Consider the following 15,866-nt stretch of genomic DNA (forward strand, 5'->3'; position numbering starts at 1 on the left):
GGGAGAAGGTTTGATAGTATAGATATGTGAGCCCATCTGGGCCCGGGGATTTCCCGTTAGGCATTCCTTTAATCACTTCCTCTATCTCCTCCTCTTAATTCTGAGCTAAGTGTCTCAATAGCCTCCGAGGGGATTCCAGGAAGTGAGCAAGAGTTCAAAAAATCTACTAGCAACGTTTTTCTAAGGCCCTCATCCAAGGGCAGGGTGTTTAGCAAAGAATACAATTTAGCATAGAATTCTTGGAAACGAGAGGCAATCACCCTCGGGTCATGTAATAAGTTCCCCCCGGAATCGCGTATAATATGGGGGATTTGGTGTTCTCTCTTCTCCCTCAGTTGTTTCGCCAGGAGAGAATGGTGCTTGTTCGCTTGCTCATAATATCGTTACCTAGTAAACACCAGCAGTTTCTCTACCTCTTGGGTCTGAACCTCTCGCAACTGCTCCCTAACCTCAATTAGCTGTTGGAGTCTCCTCCTAGTTGGTTTAGCTAACAAAGCTGCTTCTAGCTTACCAATCTCTTTTCTTAGCTCCTTCTCCAAATGGACCCTATTCCTTTTCAATCTGAATCCCTCTTCAATGCAATGACCTCGGAAGACCGCTTTATGAGCTTCCCACATCACAGGAATGGAGGGAATTGAATCCTCATAAAACTGAAAATACTCCCGCAATGCCCCATTTAACTCCTCCTTGATCAAGGGCTTTTTAAGAAGGGATTCATTCAGGCGGCAGTGGCATACCCTTGTTGTAGTGAGGCCCTCTCTAAGCTGCAGAAAGACTGGCGCATGGTCTGACCATGATATGTCTCCCACCTCTGCAGTGTGCATCATTCGCAAGAATTGTATATCTCCAAACCAGTAATCTATACGGGTATGGGTGCCATGTGGGGCAGAGTAAAAGGTAAATGAGCGGTCACCCGGGTTACCCACTCTCCATAAGTCATACAGAGCAAACCTCCTAATGACTCTACGGAAAGCCGCTGAGATGGTGTTCTGCGATCTAGTGGTGGGGTTGCACACAGAAAAAACTATCACAAAGATACTTTTGTGAAATCAGCTCACCCTCTCCGTTCGAACAATCCTCTTGGTCTTGACTCTGGACACTCCAGCACGGACAAACCTCGGTCACAGGTGCGGGCAGCATTAGACAGGAAAAAGAACTATTTCCAGCTGGACATCAGACGTCAGTTTTTAGGATAAAAAGTAGCAAACTTTTATTTGAAATCCATTAAAAAGGAGTACAATGGTACATGACACAGCATAAGGAATAAAAAATAGCATCAAAGCTTACGCGTTTCGGTGATTAAACCTTATTCATAGCTATGAATAAGGTTTAATCACCGAAACGCGTAAGCTTTGATGCTATTTTTTATTCCTTATGCTGTGTCATGTACCATTGTACTCCTTTTTAATGGATTTCAAATAAAATTTTGCTACTTTTTATCCTAAAAACTGACGTCTGATGTCCAGCTGGAAATAGTTCTTTTTCCTGTCTAGTGGTGGGGTTGGGTTCAATTGCCAGGCGGTCCATATTTTCTGAAAAAATGACATTGAAGTCCCCTCCTATCAGTAGGGGTGCTGGTGGAAGTTTAGCTAATTTATTCAGGGCTTTAGTAATGTAGCGGACCTGGGATGTATTGGGAGCATATATGTTGCATAAAAGTACAGGCGGGCCAAACATTTTACCCTGAACAATGATAAAGCGGCCCATGGGGTCCGATGTCACAGTTTCAGGCACTATGGAGCACGAGGTTGAGAATAGAATTGCCACTCCCGCTTTCTTGTTCTCTGTGGACGCCATATAAGAAACCGGGTAAAGATGCTTAGCAAAATTAAAATTCCCCGCAGTATCATAATGCGTCTCCTGCAAAAACACCACATCTGCTCTACTTCTCTTCAGCTCATTAAGCGTGAATCGTCGCTTACGAGCTGAATTGAGCCCTTTTACATTTAGCGTCAAGAGCTGGACCATGGTGATCTGATCAGCGGATACTCCTGGGCAAAACCCGCGGCGTGCTCCTGTGTGGTATGCGCCTGAACATAGGGGGGGAGGGGATGAGAGGGGCTATATGTAGCTTCTACAGTAAGGCTTCGGTATGGGAGTGAGGAAGAGTGTTGGTGTATGCAGGCCTAAGATGTCAGAAACACTAGGAAGGGAGGGTAGGGAATGTGACGAGGGGGGGACAAAACTTGCACACCACAAGACAAACAATCAATGCGAATAAAAACCAAATAAGAAAGTAACAAGAAAACAAGAATACATTCCCAAATCTGTAACCAGGGAGAGGAGAGACCTACTGACCCTAGTGCAGGCCTACTCAGCCGGTCTGCCCCTAAAGTAGGGGAGTATAGTCGGCTGATCTGGATTCACCACCTCCTATATAAACCCCAAACTAGGGTCAGGGAGCAGGATCCAGAAAAGACCCACCTAGTGGGGAAAACGTGATAATGGAACCCTGGAAAGGAAAGAAAAAATAAAAAAATCTGCAAGTACAGTACTATACGAGATTAAATACTTTGATATATCACTAACTATCCAGAGAATCCAGAGAATAACCCCGGTGCCTTTATGCATATTACTGTCTAAAATTACTAAGGAGGGAAAGGGTACCCCGAACATAAGCAAACATAAGACCCCCTTCAAACATTCAAGAGCTATAACTGTAAAGGATATATATCCAGCAGATGTTCTCCTCTAATCATAAGAGTCCTGGGATGGAGCTCTGGTTCGTGGTCTTCGCCTCTTTTGTTGCGGCTGGCTCTTATACTGCAGTTGGCGTAGCTGATGTGGGAGACTCCCCCAAACATCCAGTCGTGGAGTCGGGATGTTCCAAATGTCACAGAATTCCTGCAGCTCCTCAATCACAGTAAGTGTGGCCGTAATTCCATCTTTGGTGGCCGACAGGGCAAAAGGAAAATTCCAGCAGTAGGAAATGTCGTTCTCACGTAAAATATCCAGCAACGGTCGTAAAATCCGCCTCTTCTGAAGGGTGATCCCAGAGAGATCCTGATAAAGCTGTATGGCATCTCCGCTGAAATCAAAATTCTTATTTTTCCTCGCCGCAAACATGAGGCGTTCCTTTAATTCAAAGTCATGCACACAACAGATGACATCCCGTGGGTTTCCTCCCAGCGCTTTAGGCCTCAACGCTCTATGGGCTCTATCAAGCTTCACCTGTATTTCCGGCTCCCCTAGTAGCGCTGAAAAAAGTGCTTGTAGTGTAGCGCGAACATCCTCTTTGCCCTCCACCTCCGATAGACCCCTCACCCGAATATTGATACGTCTTCCTCTGTTGTCAAGGTCCTCCAGGTGCCTGGCCATATCTTGTAGTGTAACAGATTGAGAATGCAAAGTATGTTGCGTATGTGAAATCTGACGCCTTGAGTCTGCCTGCGCAGTTTCCAGCTCATCAATTTTCTACGTCATACACTGAATATCATGTTGTACCTCCGAAATTTCAGATTTGAACGCCTCTTTGACTTCAGCGATTAAAGATTTAAAGTCCTCTTTAGTAGGCAGATTCTGGAGATGAGTATGCCAGTACGGTTCTAATGCTGATGGTCTCTTATCTGTCATAATGTCCATACTATATGGCTCCGGCCATGATGCCCACTCTGGGGAAGGTGCTGCATAACGAGTGAGGGTGGGAGTAGCACCCAGCTCCTCTTCTTGCACTTCTGACCTGGGGATAAACGGGGTTCCCGGAATAAATTCCCTTGGCTGTGACCGTTGGGGGGATCGCAGAGGAAGGCCCCTAGGATGTCGCCCTTGTCCTCCATTATCTTCCTTCCCAGCATCCATAGGGCCAGGTTCATTCTCCTGGGACTGTACCTGGGGCAAGGTAGTGGTGTTTGACTGGAGGGACTTCCCCCCGCCAGTATGTCGCTGGAGGGCTCCCTGGTCAGTATCCTGCGGAGGCACCACTTTATTTTGGCGCTGCTGTAGTTTGGCGCTGCTGCACCACAGGGGAGCCACGCTGCCCTTTAGACTGGGGGCTGTGACGTGCCGGCCGAGTCCTTGCAGCCTGCGTGTGGAGGCGGCGCGGCGGTAGTCGCCGTGGATCCCCGCTTACCCGCTGCTGGAGTGGGGGCCATGACGGAAGCTTCAGCAAGCCGCGATGGATCACTTTTCAGGCCTTCAGGCCTCCCGGCTGCACGTGGACCCGCGCTGACCGCAACTGTGGACCGGAGGAAGAAGCGGGTAAGCGGCGTTTCGCCTGCCCGACCTGCGTCCCGGGGGCCCGAGGACTTCGTTCCCCTTCTGGGGGTCTTTTTGGCTTTTGGGGCCAGGATAGTTCCCCTCCTTGTAGCGTAATTAGGCACCGGGGCTGCGGAGCTCTGCTAGTGTGCGGCCATCAGATCCAGGGTCCAGACCAAGCCCCCCCTGAAATTCTCACTTTAAACCTGAATAACTCCGGATCCATGACACCTAGAAACAAAATTTTAGATTCATTTCCTGGGGAAAGGGGGGGGGATATTGCAGATGCACAACGGCGGTACCACTGCATGCGCTGCTTCTGAGTAGTGACGGTCCAGCCATAGACCTGTTGCCTCAGGGTTATGGTGACATCAAAAACGGATATGGAGGGATCAGGGTTAGTAGACGGTGGAAAGGCAAGAAGTTCTGTTTTGGAAAGATTAAGTTTTAAGAAGAGATCTGATATGATGTTAGAGACAGTCACAGGTGTTCTGCAGTAAGGCAGGCGTGCTATTACGTACACACTTATATACCTCGGTATCATCAGCATAAACCAAATCTGGAGGAAAGGGGATTAATGAAGTTAGTGGATTTGGAAATAATTTTTTGGTGAATGCAATTTTATCTATAAAGTAGGTGACCAGATCTTCAGTATCAAGGCTTGTAACAAGTGGCTAAACCTGGTGCTAGTAAGGAATGAAGAGTATTGAAGAGCCTTTTAGTATTGTTGCAGAGAGAGGATATTAGATTAGCGATATAGACCTGTTTGACAAGATGGAGGACAGTGTTATAGGTTCTAAGCATAAATTTGCTGAAAGTGCTGAAAGTCTGCGAAATGTGCACAATTTTTTCCACAGACATTTGGCACTTCTGGAGCACTGCCGAAGGAAATGGGTTTGGGGCTTGTGCCAAGGTGTATGTATGTGTTGAAATGCTCAGACTGAGGGAGGGGCCACTTCATCCAGGGCACGTTTGAGTTTGTGAGAGTTTTGAGAGCCCTAAAAAAGTAAGTTAGCGATAATAGAAATGTTAAACTATACCATGGTGAGTAATGGAAGATCACAAGATAGAAAATGAGGAAGCCAAGAAGAAAATTGGTCGAGGAACTGGTGGGATGAGCCAGAGATCTCTAGATCTTGGAGCAGAAAGAAGTGGGTTCCCCAGACATCAATTTGCTAAAATTGCTGCTTACATGTTACTGGGAATTGTTACATAATTTGAGAAAATTCAAGGATTTCCATGTGTATGTGGAAAAAATAGCTTTTTAAGGAACCTGTATTTTTACATTGTTGGTAGTACACATTTAACACAGCGCATAAGGGCCAAGATCCTGCATTGTTAGTTCTCCAGGAACTAGAAATGTCTGAGTGACATACAGTAGCTCTTTGTCTTGTCTGGGTAAATATTTATGATACAGTCGTGTGCCAAATGTCACATTCTTAGTCCTTGTCTTAGTACTCACACATCTAAAACACTAGAAAAGCAGCTGATCATTTAGTCTCAATAGCTTTAATTCATACTGTTGAGAGTAAAAAAAAATATGCCCTTCCATGCCAGCCTTCATGGTATTTTTTAACAAGCCTTTATCCTTTTCCTTTAAAGAAAATCTTCCATCAAAATCAATCATGATAAACCTGGGGCACTTCCTCATATATCTAGGCAATAGAGCTCTAGGGGGTGTTACCAGAGCCCCACCGTTCTGTAGCTTCACAGGCTGTTACACTGCATCCCCCCTGCTCCCTCAGCACTTCCCTCTCCCTGTACCTGATCTAATCTCACAGCAGCAGTGGAAGTTTCAGCACACATTGCTAGTGGGAAAGTACTCCCGCACTGTGTAAGTTGATTTTAGAAGTAAGGAGACAATGGATAACACATATAAGAAGATTAACACAGTCATGGTGCCTTGATCCATGAGTACCGTATATACTCGTGTATAAGCCAAGTTTTTCAGCACAAAAAATGTGCTGAAAATCCTCCCCTCGGCTCATACACGAGTCAATTTATAAAAAAAAAACTTCCATACTCGCCCCCCGGAGGCCCGATGGTCGGCACGGCTCCCGATGTTCGGCGGCTCCTCTTCTGTCTTCCCCGCGGCTGGTGTCTTCTCGCTTCTCTGTTGTATCAGCCAGCAGATACGCGTCGACACGATCTGCCGGCAGGCGCCCAATATGATGCGCCGCCCTTGACATCATCAGCGGCGACACCGCTGCGTTATATCGTACGCGTGAACGCGTATCTGCCGGCTGATACAACAGAGAAGAGAGAAGACCGAACACCAGGGGAACGGAGCATCGGGGAGCGGCAAAGGTCATCGGAAGCGCCCGTAGGTGAGTATGGAAGTTTTTTTTTATGTTCTTGGCAAATGGGGCAGGTTGTATAGTGAACGGGGCTGGCAGTATACTAAAGGCTGGCTACTAAAGGGGGCTGGCAGGCTGTATACTTAAGGGGGCTGGCAGGCTGTATACTTAAGGGGGCTGGCAGGCTGTATACTTAAGGGAGCTGGCAGGCTGTATACTTAAGGGGGCTGGCTGGCTGTATACTTAAGGGGGCTGGCAGGCTGTATACTTAAGGGGGCTGGCAGGCTGTATACTACTGGGGCTGGATGGCTATATACTGGGAGGCTAAGACCAATGCATTTTCCACCCTCGGCTTATACTCGAGTCAATAGGTTTTCCCAGATTTTGGTGGTAAAATTAGGGGCCTCGGCTTATACTCGGGTCGGCTTATACTCGAGTATATACGGTAAGTGTCCTGCTTGATTTTTATTGTAGATTTCCTTTACATAACCCATTTGTTAAGAAGATCGCACTGGTTTCATACGCCATCTTGACTACTGTCCGCCATCTTAGATACAGCGGCCATGTTCCCTGACCATTGTCAAGTTAATGTCATGATTCAAACTTCATTTTATGTAACCTGCTCGCCTGTCAGCTAATACCCTTTGACATTTAATGAGGAGCCAGTCAGTCCTTAATTATATTATGATTCTGGAGTCCACTTATCTTATTCTTAGTATAAACAATATCTGTGTTCAAGGTCTCTGAGAACTGAGCACAATAAATTAACTTTTTTCCCAGAATGTGCTGATGTCCAATGGAATTGAAGTGCCTTATCTCCTTTCATACAACACCCAAAATGCTGATTTCTCTGTATTAAAATACAGCTGGGTTTTTTTTTAAATAAACAGTTGGATTTGAGTGCATCTAAAGGCCGGACTGTGTCTTTCTTTTACTCTGTCATCTCGCTGCCGGCAGCTATCTCATCCTCCCTCAAAGGGTTAATTAGGACTCACCTTACAAAAGTCAAGAGGGCTGTTGGGGCCCTGCATAAAAATCCCTATCACCATTGTAAACTGGAATATGGCTAAACAAACTATTTGTTTAAGCAAACTACAAATTTCCATTGTGTCTAAGCATTGCTTTATTTATTGTTTGTTTGTTTTTTACAGGGTGGCTCATCATTTTTTGTAGTTACTAATATTGTAAAAACAGAAAATCAAAAACAAGACACTTGTGCAGAGGTAAGATTATCATCACACTTCAGAAGGGATATATAGAAGGGATATTATATATAAAGTGTCCCTTAGACTAGGGATTCTGATTATTAATTGTCTTTTCATAACTATTACTTTACTTACCTTAACCCCTTCCCGACGCATGGAGAGGGCTCGTGGGCCGAGCCCTCTCAATAGCCGGTAAGTCTTTGCTGCATATTGCAGCAAAGGCTTACCGGCAACACCCGCTATCGGTGCTAGCAAAAAGATGGAGCCTCCGTGCGCGTGCCCGTGCGTGCGCCGGATTCTAACATGCTGGAGAGCCGGTGACGTCACCGATCTCCCCGGCACACGCGCGCCTGCGCAACTTAGCATGGGGAAACAGGCAGTGCTAAGTTGCGCAGGCGCGCGTGTGCCTGAGAGCTCGGTGACGTCACTGGCTCTCCAGCACTTTAGAATCCGGTGCACGCACGGGCACGCGCATGGTGCGCCGTGCCCAAGTGCGGTGCGCCGAGTTATAAGTTAATATAACTTATAAAACGGCGATAGGGGCTTTGTTCCCCTAACAAATATATGCTCTGGCACCAGCTCACCCTGAGCTGGTGCCATGTATATGTGTCTAAACCTACCACTTTTAAGTGGTAGGTTTCCTTTAAGGGGTTAAAGGGGTATTCTCATTTCAGCAAATAAATGTTGGTGTTTGTATGATGAAAATGTATACAGTTTTACAATATATTTTCTGTAGCAATTCCTCACGGTTTTCTAAATCTCTGCTTGTTCTCAATCTATAGAAAGCTCCACTGTTTATTTCCAGTGTACAGAAATTTGCCCATGGTCATACTGGTGCACAGCTCATTATATCACACAGCTCTGATTACTCTCTCATACTAACAACCTGTGGGACCATGGTCAGGTTTCTGTCCACTAGAAATAAACAATGAAGCTTCTTATACAATGACAGCAAGTAGAGATCTAGAAAACTGTGAGGAATTGATGCAGAAAGTATATTGAAAATATTTATAATTTTTCAACATGCAAACAATAACATCAATTTGCTGAAACAAGAATACCCCTTTAAGGACACCAGAGCACCTTCTCTTTTAATTTATTCACTCCCCCCATTCCGCAACCAGTCCTGCCAGGTCCCGACCCATCCACAGTGCGTGGAGGATCTGACAGGTGAGACTTGTCATGGCTAGAGATTAGAATGGGAGAGTTAATAAAGTTGGTCAGAAACTTCCTTTCCTGTGTAAGTATACTTACTTTTCATGTTGTTTCTCACTGTGAATGCCTGCAGATCATGGCTAATGCCACTTGCCTTCCTGATGTTTCATATATATTGCTTAATTGTAAACACAAACAATCTTTATAATGTAATGGGCTAGATTCTGTTTGCTGACGTTTTAATTGCTTTGAAATTGAATTTATACTTGTGCAAAATAATCAATAAAAATTATTTTCAAAAACTTGCAAGTATATGTTGAAACTAATGGCTGCAATTTTCATAGAATTCAATAATTAAAACATTTCACAACTTATTATATTGTTCCTTTTCCTTCTAGTATCCAAACCGGAAAACCATTTGTTCTCAGGATAATATCTGTAAGAAGGGTCATGCTGATACTTATAGTAATGGTATGTTTTTCCTTCTTACTTTTTTTTATTTGCTATTTAAAGGGGATCCTCCACAGTGGGCAGGATTTCTGGTTGACTGATCCATCACATGCACGCGCATTTGACATAATTATTTCCAGTTCGGTAGAACTGTATTGAAAATACATTGGAGCGGAGAGCCATCATTAAAGCCATGGTTTTATGTGCCTGTGCCTGTGTATTTTTCTGTCCCCTGTGTATTTTTTCTGAATTACAGTAAACCCTTTAAGAAAATGTTAAGGCTTCTTTCACAGGCTCAGGCTCACACACGGCGCACTGGAGAGGATGGGCGGCGCTCCCTCCTCCCCTGTCCATAGGGATAAATGTGGCACGCCCGTACTTTTGGAGAAGATAGAGCCTGCACGGTGGACAATGGGGCACATCTACTTATATTCCCAAAGGAGTTCACTGAAAGTGCATTTTCTGACGATAATGCACTGTGCCGCGATTCACAAAGATTGTGCACCCGATATCCTGCATGTGTCACTTTCCCGCACAGGTCCGACAGAGTTCACCATCTTTTTAGTGGTGCATGTAAGTGCTTGGGCTTGTGACACAATTTGAAAGTTAAATCATGCGCTCAGTCCGAATAAGTTGAATCGTCCAACATGTTGCAGTCCGATTCATGTTGCATGGAAGCCAGCACAGCTGCGCCACAAAAGGATCACGTGCACCAAAATCCCAACATAGACACCTTTTAAATACCAGTTAGAGCCGTGCAATTCCCAAAAAAAGGTGAACCGTCTGACAAAAGAAGCAGTGCAACCCTTAGTAAATGAGCCCTAATATGTCTATCAAAATGGATGTACATATTGCCCTTTGAAAGGCATGGGAACATATGCAACCTGTACCGTAACTGCTGTTTTCAAACAGTGTGAAAGCGACCTAAGGGATGATATAACCTTTTTTTATCTAATTTTATTTTTTAATTTTTCATATTTTTTAATATATGATAGGAAATGTTGCTACTTTCTTCTGCAACATTGTCTAAAATGACTCAGCTGAGTTCTTACAAATTCAGACGAAGAGGATTTTGACAAGATATACAGTAAGGTCCCAAGTGGATACTAAGAACATATGGCAAGCAATCACCAGGAAACCCATGCAATTTGCTGAAAATCAGCCGCCATATTGAATGCTGGTATTTTTTCTCAGGGCCTTTACTGCAATTTTTTGCAGTAAATCTGATAACTTATTTAACACCTCACAACTTTCATGTTCTTTTTATAACAGGATTGTTAAAAACTTTATATATTCATATTGGATTTACACGTTTTCTTCTAAAATAGAAGTAGTGTAGAGTTGGAACTGGATTCTTGCAATTATAAGTAAACCAATTGTAAATTGTAGCCTGAGGCAAGAATTTTGTGATGTCAATAATAATCCCAATGATCCCAATAACCCAAACCTGCTCAACAAAACAGACACGTTATAATGGCATCCGTTGCCCACAGAAGCCCTTGTAAACGGAGCATATATATCTAGAAATGTTATTGACTTTATTTAAAGTCTCGTCTTGTGCTTCTCTTGTGCATCTGTACAGCGCATTTGGCATAATTATTATGCATTTGTATTAATCCATTCAAACCCAATATATTGGTATGTGTTCCAGGAATTCAAACCGGACTCTGTGTTGCATACAACTCAACTTACAAGACGTGTCAAGTCAGAGCATGGTGCCCAGTGGAGTCCAAAAGCACTCCAGAGTAAGTCTTCCACTCTGAATAAATTATCTTCTCATTCTAAAAGATGACCTTTTGAGTACAAGAATGCCTTCAGCACTAGCTGCATTGTATGCACAATAGTACATTGTGTATACTGTACTTGTGGAAACTGTAGAGAGGTCTTGTGACAATGACATCTCTGTCTTTTTGCTATATAATAAAATTCTGTCAGTTTCTTGTTGACGTGTTTTAGCATAGGTCATATAATGAACATATCACATAGTTTATGATTAACAACTGAAAGCTACACACAGACATTTCCTTATCTTTGGCACACCTGTTATATCCACCATTGAAAATACTAGAACAAAAGACATATGTAGTTTTAAAGTTCCTGTAGTTGTGCCCAGCAGTTTTCAGTGCATGTATCAATTTCTCTTAACAAAGGAATGATTGATAATGGAAAAGTGATAATGGAAAAAAATACTCAACTGTGTATAGTGTGTTTCTTATTTCCAAGTCTGAGTCATTTTAGCATAAATTAATAAAATATAAGATCGAGGCCAACATTCAGTGTTCAATATTAGCTTCAATATGTCATTTTAGATTTGTGTTTGTCTAGGGGTTCTTTAATTCCTTAGTAGTGATGAGCAGATCCATCAGTATTTGGGTCCACCAGGTTCATGGACCCAGACCCGAATCTGAACTAATGCGATCAGTGCTTGCAATCGGTGTTATCCTTTTCATGCTGCGGGCAAAGCCACCTGCAGCATGTAATTGCCACCATTTTTGCAGTGATCTTGTGCAGTGATGACAAAGGGAGCGCTGATTCTCTTGCCTGTCTGCCAATTGCTCCTGGCAATTACATGCACATGCTTTGCACGTTCTTCATGAATCTCAAATTATTGTTTTATCCAAATGTGCCTAGAACTAGGATGTAAATTTAATTAGTTGAAATGTACATGTCCGACATAACTGTATAATTAAAAATAATTTCTGCTAAAATACTGAAGCTGTCAAATCCATTTGATATTCTAGACAGACTGTCATCTACGGAAAGGATGTTTATTGCACTTAGGTTTAGGAGTTTGCATTCTGATGATGATTATGATGGAAACCACAAGGGATAACATATAATTATTTTTGATCACTACACACAAAAACTTACAGCCTCAAGTACAAATTTGGCAGTTAATATGGAGTGTCTTTTGAACAGGGAAAGCTTTTCCCTAAACTGTTGAAAACTGTAATAAATTATGGGTTATGAGGACCCTTCTTATGATAGGTGCTAAGGGGAAGATACAATATAAGATACAATAACCTGTTCCGCTGACCAATGGATCTCCCACCTTCCTCTGTGATTCCCTTTGTTCTCTTATCCCCTTATTCCCCCTTATTAAAAAATGCTAATGTGGCCCAATTGTCTAATAGCCATTTTCTTGGCTCCCTTCCTCTGAAATCATTGGTGCTCGACAACCCAGGACTATAAGGGGATGCTGATCCAGATTCGTTGACCAGAAATTGAAATATAGTTTTCTTTGAAGTAAAATATTGTCATGTTCTTAAGTAGCCATTTTAAGACACATGACCCACCATAAGGAGCTTGGGGATACCAAGTCTGTATCAATTAAAAATTTCATTCAAGTGACACAGGAAACCAATTAACATTTCTTTTGATAAGGGGGAATAATTGGATAAGGGAACAATGGGAATCACAGAGGGGGGTGGGATCCGTTGGTCCATGGACTAGGTGCTAATTACGTTATCTTATAGGGCAGTGATGGCGAACCTTTTAGAGACCGAGTGCCCAAACTACAACCAGGACCCACTTATTTATCGCAAAGCGCCAACATAGAAATTTAATTTGTGATTTATACTCCCTTCTCTGTCACAGTTTTCATTGATATCAGCACTCTGAGGACACCAATAAAGCAGAAAATAGAAGAAATTTGGATGATCATTGTAGCTTCCCTCCAGGGTCCCATAAAAGGAAGAATTGTCAGGGCCAGAACTTGAGCTACAATGATAATCCAGATCTGTCCACACCTTCCCACTCCTCCAGTAGTCCCAGGTAGCACTGTCACTTTAAAATAGCTCTGTGCACAGCAAGTCCTGGGACTGCAGGAAGATACCTGGAGTCCTCTCTGGTGATGGCCTGGGTGCCCACAGAAAGGGCTCTGAGTGCCATAGGTTAGCCACCACTGTTATAGGGCAACGGTAACTTCCCCTTAACACCTATCATAAGAAGGGACCTCACAGCCCATAATTTATGACAAATAGCATTACAAACATTTAAGTGTCTGAAATTGTAAGTATTCCTTGGCAATTATATCACACCCCTCAAAAAATTCCTCCATACCATGATCCATGTGAAAGCAGACTTCACATACATTTTTCTGTGTTTTTCAAAAGGCTTATAAGAAATCCTCTGATTTTCAGAGATTTGAATGGAGATGTTTTACAAAAATTTTGGTGGTATTTAGATTTGTAGATTGATAGTGGCCTAAAAGACTTTAATTATTATTGATGTAACCGCATTGTTTGTTTATTTGTTGAAAAATCAAATAAAATGTTTTTGTTTTGTTTTTTTAAAAAGAAGACTTTATTATAAGGGACAGTATCTACTAAAACAATCTAGGAGAATCGTTACACATACCTATTCGGAAACTAAGGTCATACCTGAAACACCTTCCAATGCATAAAAATTTTGAACCATTTTTTAAGTAAAATCCCGTTATCATTTGAAGTCCTCTCATGAAATCAAAGTTTAGATTAATAACAGATTTTCCCAACTCGAAAACTAGATATTATGCCAGGAGCCCATTCCATACACCAAGAATATGTTAACCCCCAGGAAGCCTGGGTAAATAAAAAACCCAACACATCATTAGCACTGATTAGACAGAGTCAGAGTGTGTAGCTGCACTTTACGGCTTGTAACATTAAGTGGCAACTGATGTAAAATTTCTGGTAATACTAATATGCCGAAAAATTGTACATATGTGGGGAAAACAATTATGCACTTATCTGTGGTTTCTGGTTTTTGTACAGTAAAGTCTCTTTTGTTCACTTTTAGACCAGCCATTTTGGCAAGTGCAGAAAATTTTACGGTATTGATTAAGAACACAATCCATTTTGCAGCATTTGGTTTTACAAGGTAGGTCCAAGCAAGCAAAGAGTTTTGGCGGTCAATGATCCTTACACCTTAAATCCTAAAAACTTAGGCCTCCTGAACACTGTAGAGATGTATAACAGGCCGCAGAATTTGCCACTGGATATCCATTCTCATAGACGCTTATGGTGCCCAGCTATGGTGCCACCGCACTGTATCTTTGGCGAGAAAAATATTTTCACGTAAGTACAGCCGGGCAATTGGTGTCCTTATCGAAAGAGGCGTGAGCAGTGCTCATCCCCCTGCCTCTCCAGTTAAAGGTGTGCTACACCCAGATCCTTGCCCGAGTTTGTATGCAAGAAGCCTAAAATAGTATGTGCTCCCATTCTTATAGATTATTACCCTTTCTGCCACACTCCATTTCGGTATAATTACCACAACCATATACCCCCTATGCCCTATACATTACAAAACTCCACTTCCCAAAACTTCTAAAGACCAATAAAGGGGTTGGCCACTCTTTTACATTAAGGTGCCCATGTGGCTTTACTGCATTCATTAAAATCCCTGAATGGTCAATCAAGTGATTTCTCATTCCTGCTACTTACATTTGTGATGTCTGCAAACTCTCCGTGGATCTTTGTTTACATCTATGAGCACTGATATTTAGGATGGACCTGCAGCAGGAGATTCAACCTGCTCTCACCCCCTCTTCCTGTCTCTGTCAGTGAGACGTACTGTGAGAGAAAGAGGCACAGTGGGTGACGCCATGAGGATGGACTAAAGGGAACAGGAAGTTCTGTATATTTGCAGAGGGCGGCATGGTGAGAACAGGGAAAGGCTTCAAAGTTACAGGTATATAAACATGTCTAATGGAACAGATTTATTGAAAAGTGTTCAGCCCCTTTAAGCTCTGTGTTTACACCCATATACACATATGGACCAAATTTTGGTACCCCTCGTATAATGAAAGAAAAACTCACAATGGTCACAGACCGTTTATTTCTGAATTCTATGAAAATTAACAAATGAAAGGCAGATATTGCTTTTCAACCAAAAGAATTTAAAGAAAATTAAAACTTTGGCAATCACTGCAATCAAACAATTTCTGTAACTGTCAATAAGACTTCTGCACCTCTAAAAAGTATTTTTACCAATTCCTCATGAGCAAACTGCTCTAAATGTCTGGGGTTTGAAGGCTGCCTTTTCCAGGTGGCATGTTTCATCTCTCTAGAGACTTTATATCACACTCTTCGCCTACCTACACATGTGCATTCTCAGTCCTTTGTCTGTTGCCCGTGTGTCATCGTTGTGTGGAGTTCGCTCACATGCTGATGACAGTAGAAAAACTGGGGACCTGAATAGGAAGTGCTCCAAAATTTTAAGCTCATAGAGTTGACTCACTTATCTGGTCTTGGAAACCATGGGCGTGTATGGGAGCCCATTTAAACATATGAGGACATTTGCTATCCGTTGAAAAATGAGGCACAGGCACTCGAGTGGCTAATGCTAAATACAGCCTACACACAATGGGGCAGATTTATCAAGCAGTCTGAAAGTCAGAATATTTCCAGTTGCCCATGGCAACCAATCACAGCTCAGCTTTCATTTCACCAGTGCTCATGAATACTTTAAAGGGGAGCTGTGATTGGTTGCCATGGGCAATTGGAAATATTCTGACTTTCAGACTGCTTGATAAATCTGCCCCAATGTGTGTTTTAGAGTGAAACATAAGCTGATTTCACATGGT

The 15,866-nt window shown here is 42.8% G+C and overlaps 1 protein-coding gene across 1 annotated transcript in view; it reads left to right on the forward strand.

Moving 5' to 3' along the window:
• Positions 1–15,866, forward strand: part of LOC140070231 (uncharacterized) — a 73,878-nt gene that overhangs the window by 16,786 nt on the left and 41,226 nt on the right. The window contains exons 3-6 of the mRNA XM_072116998.1: positions 7,643–7,714; positions 9,250–9,322; positions 10,953–11,046; positions 14,081–14,161. Of these exons, the coding sequence (XP_071973099.1) occupies positions 7,643–7,714; positions 9,250–9,322; positions 10,953–11,046; positions 14,081–14,161 (320 nt within the window). The remainder of the gene's footprint in view (positions 1–7,642; positions 7,715–9,249; positions 9,323–10,952; positions 11,047–14,080; positions 14,162–15,866) is intronic.

The sequence above is a fragment of the Engystomops pustulosus genome, chromosome 1 (assembly GCF_040894005.1).
Source record: "Engystomops pustulosus chromosome 1, aEngPut4.maternal, whole genome shotgun sequence".
Taxonomy (NCBI): Eukaryota; Metazoa; Chordata; class Amphibia; order Anura; family Leptodactylidae; genus Engystomops; species Engystomops pustulosus.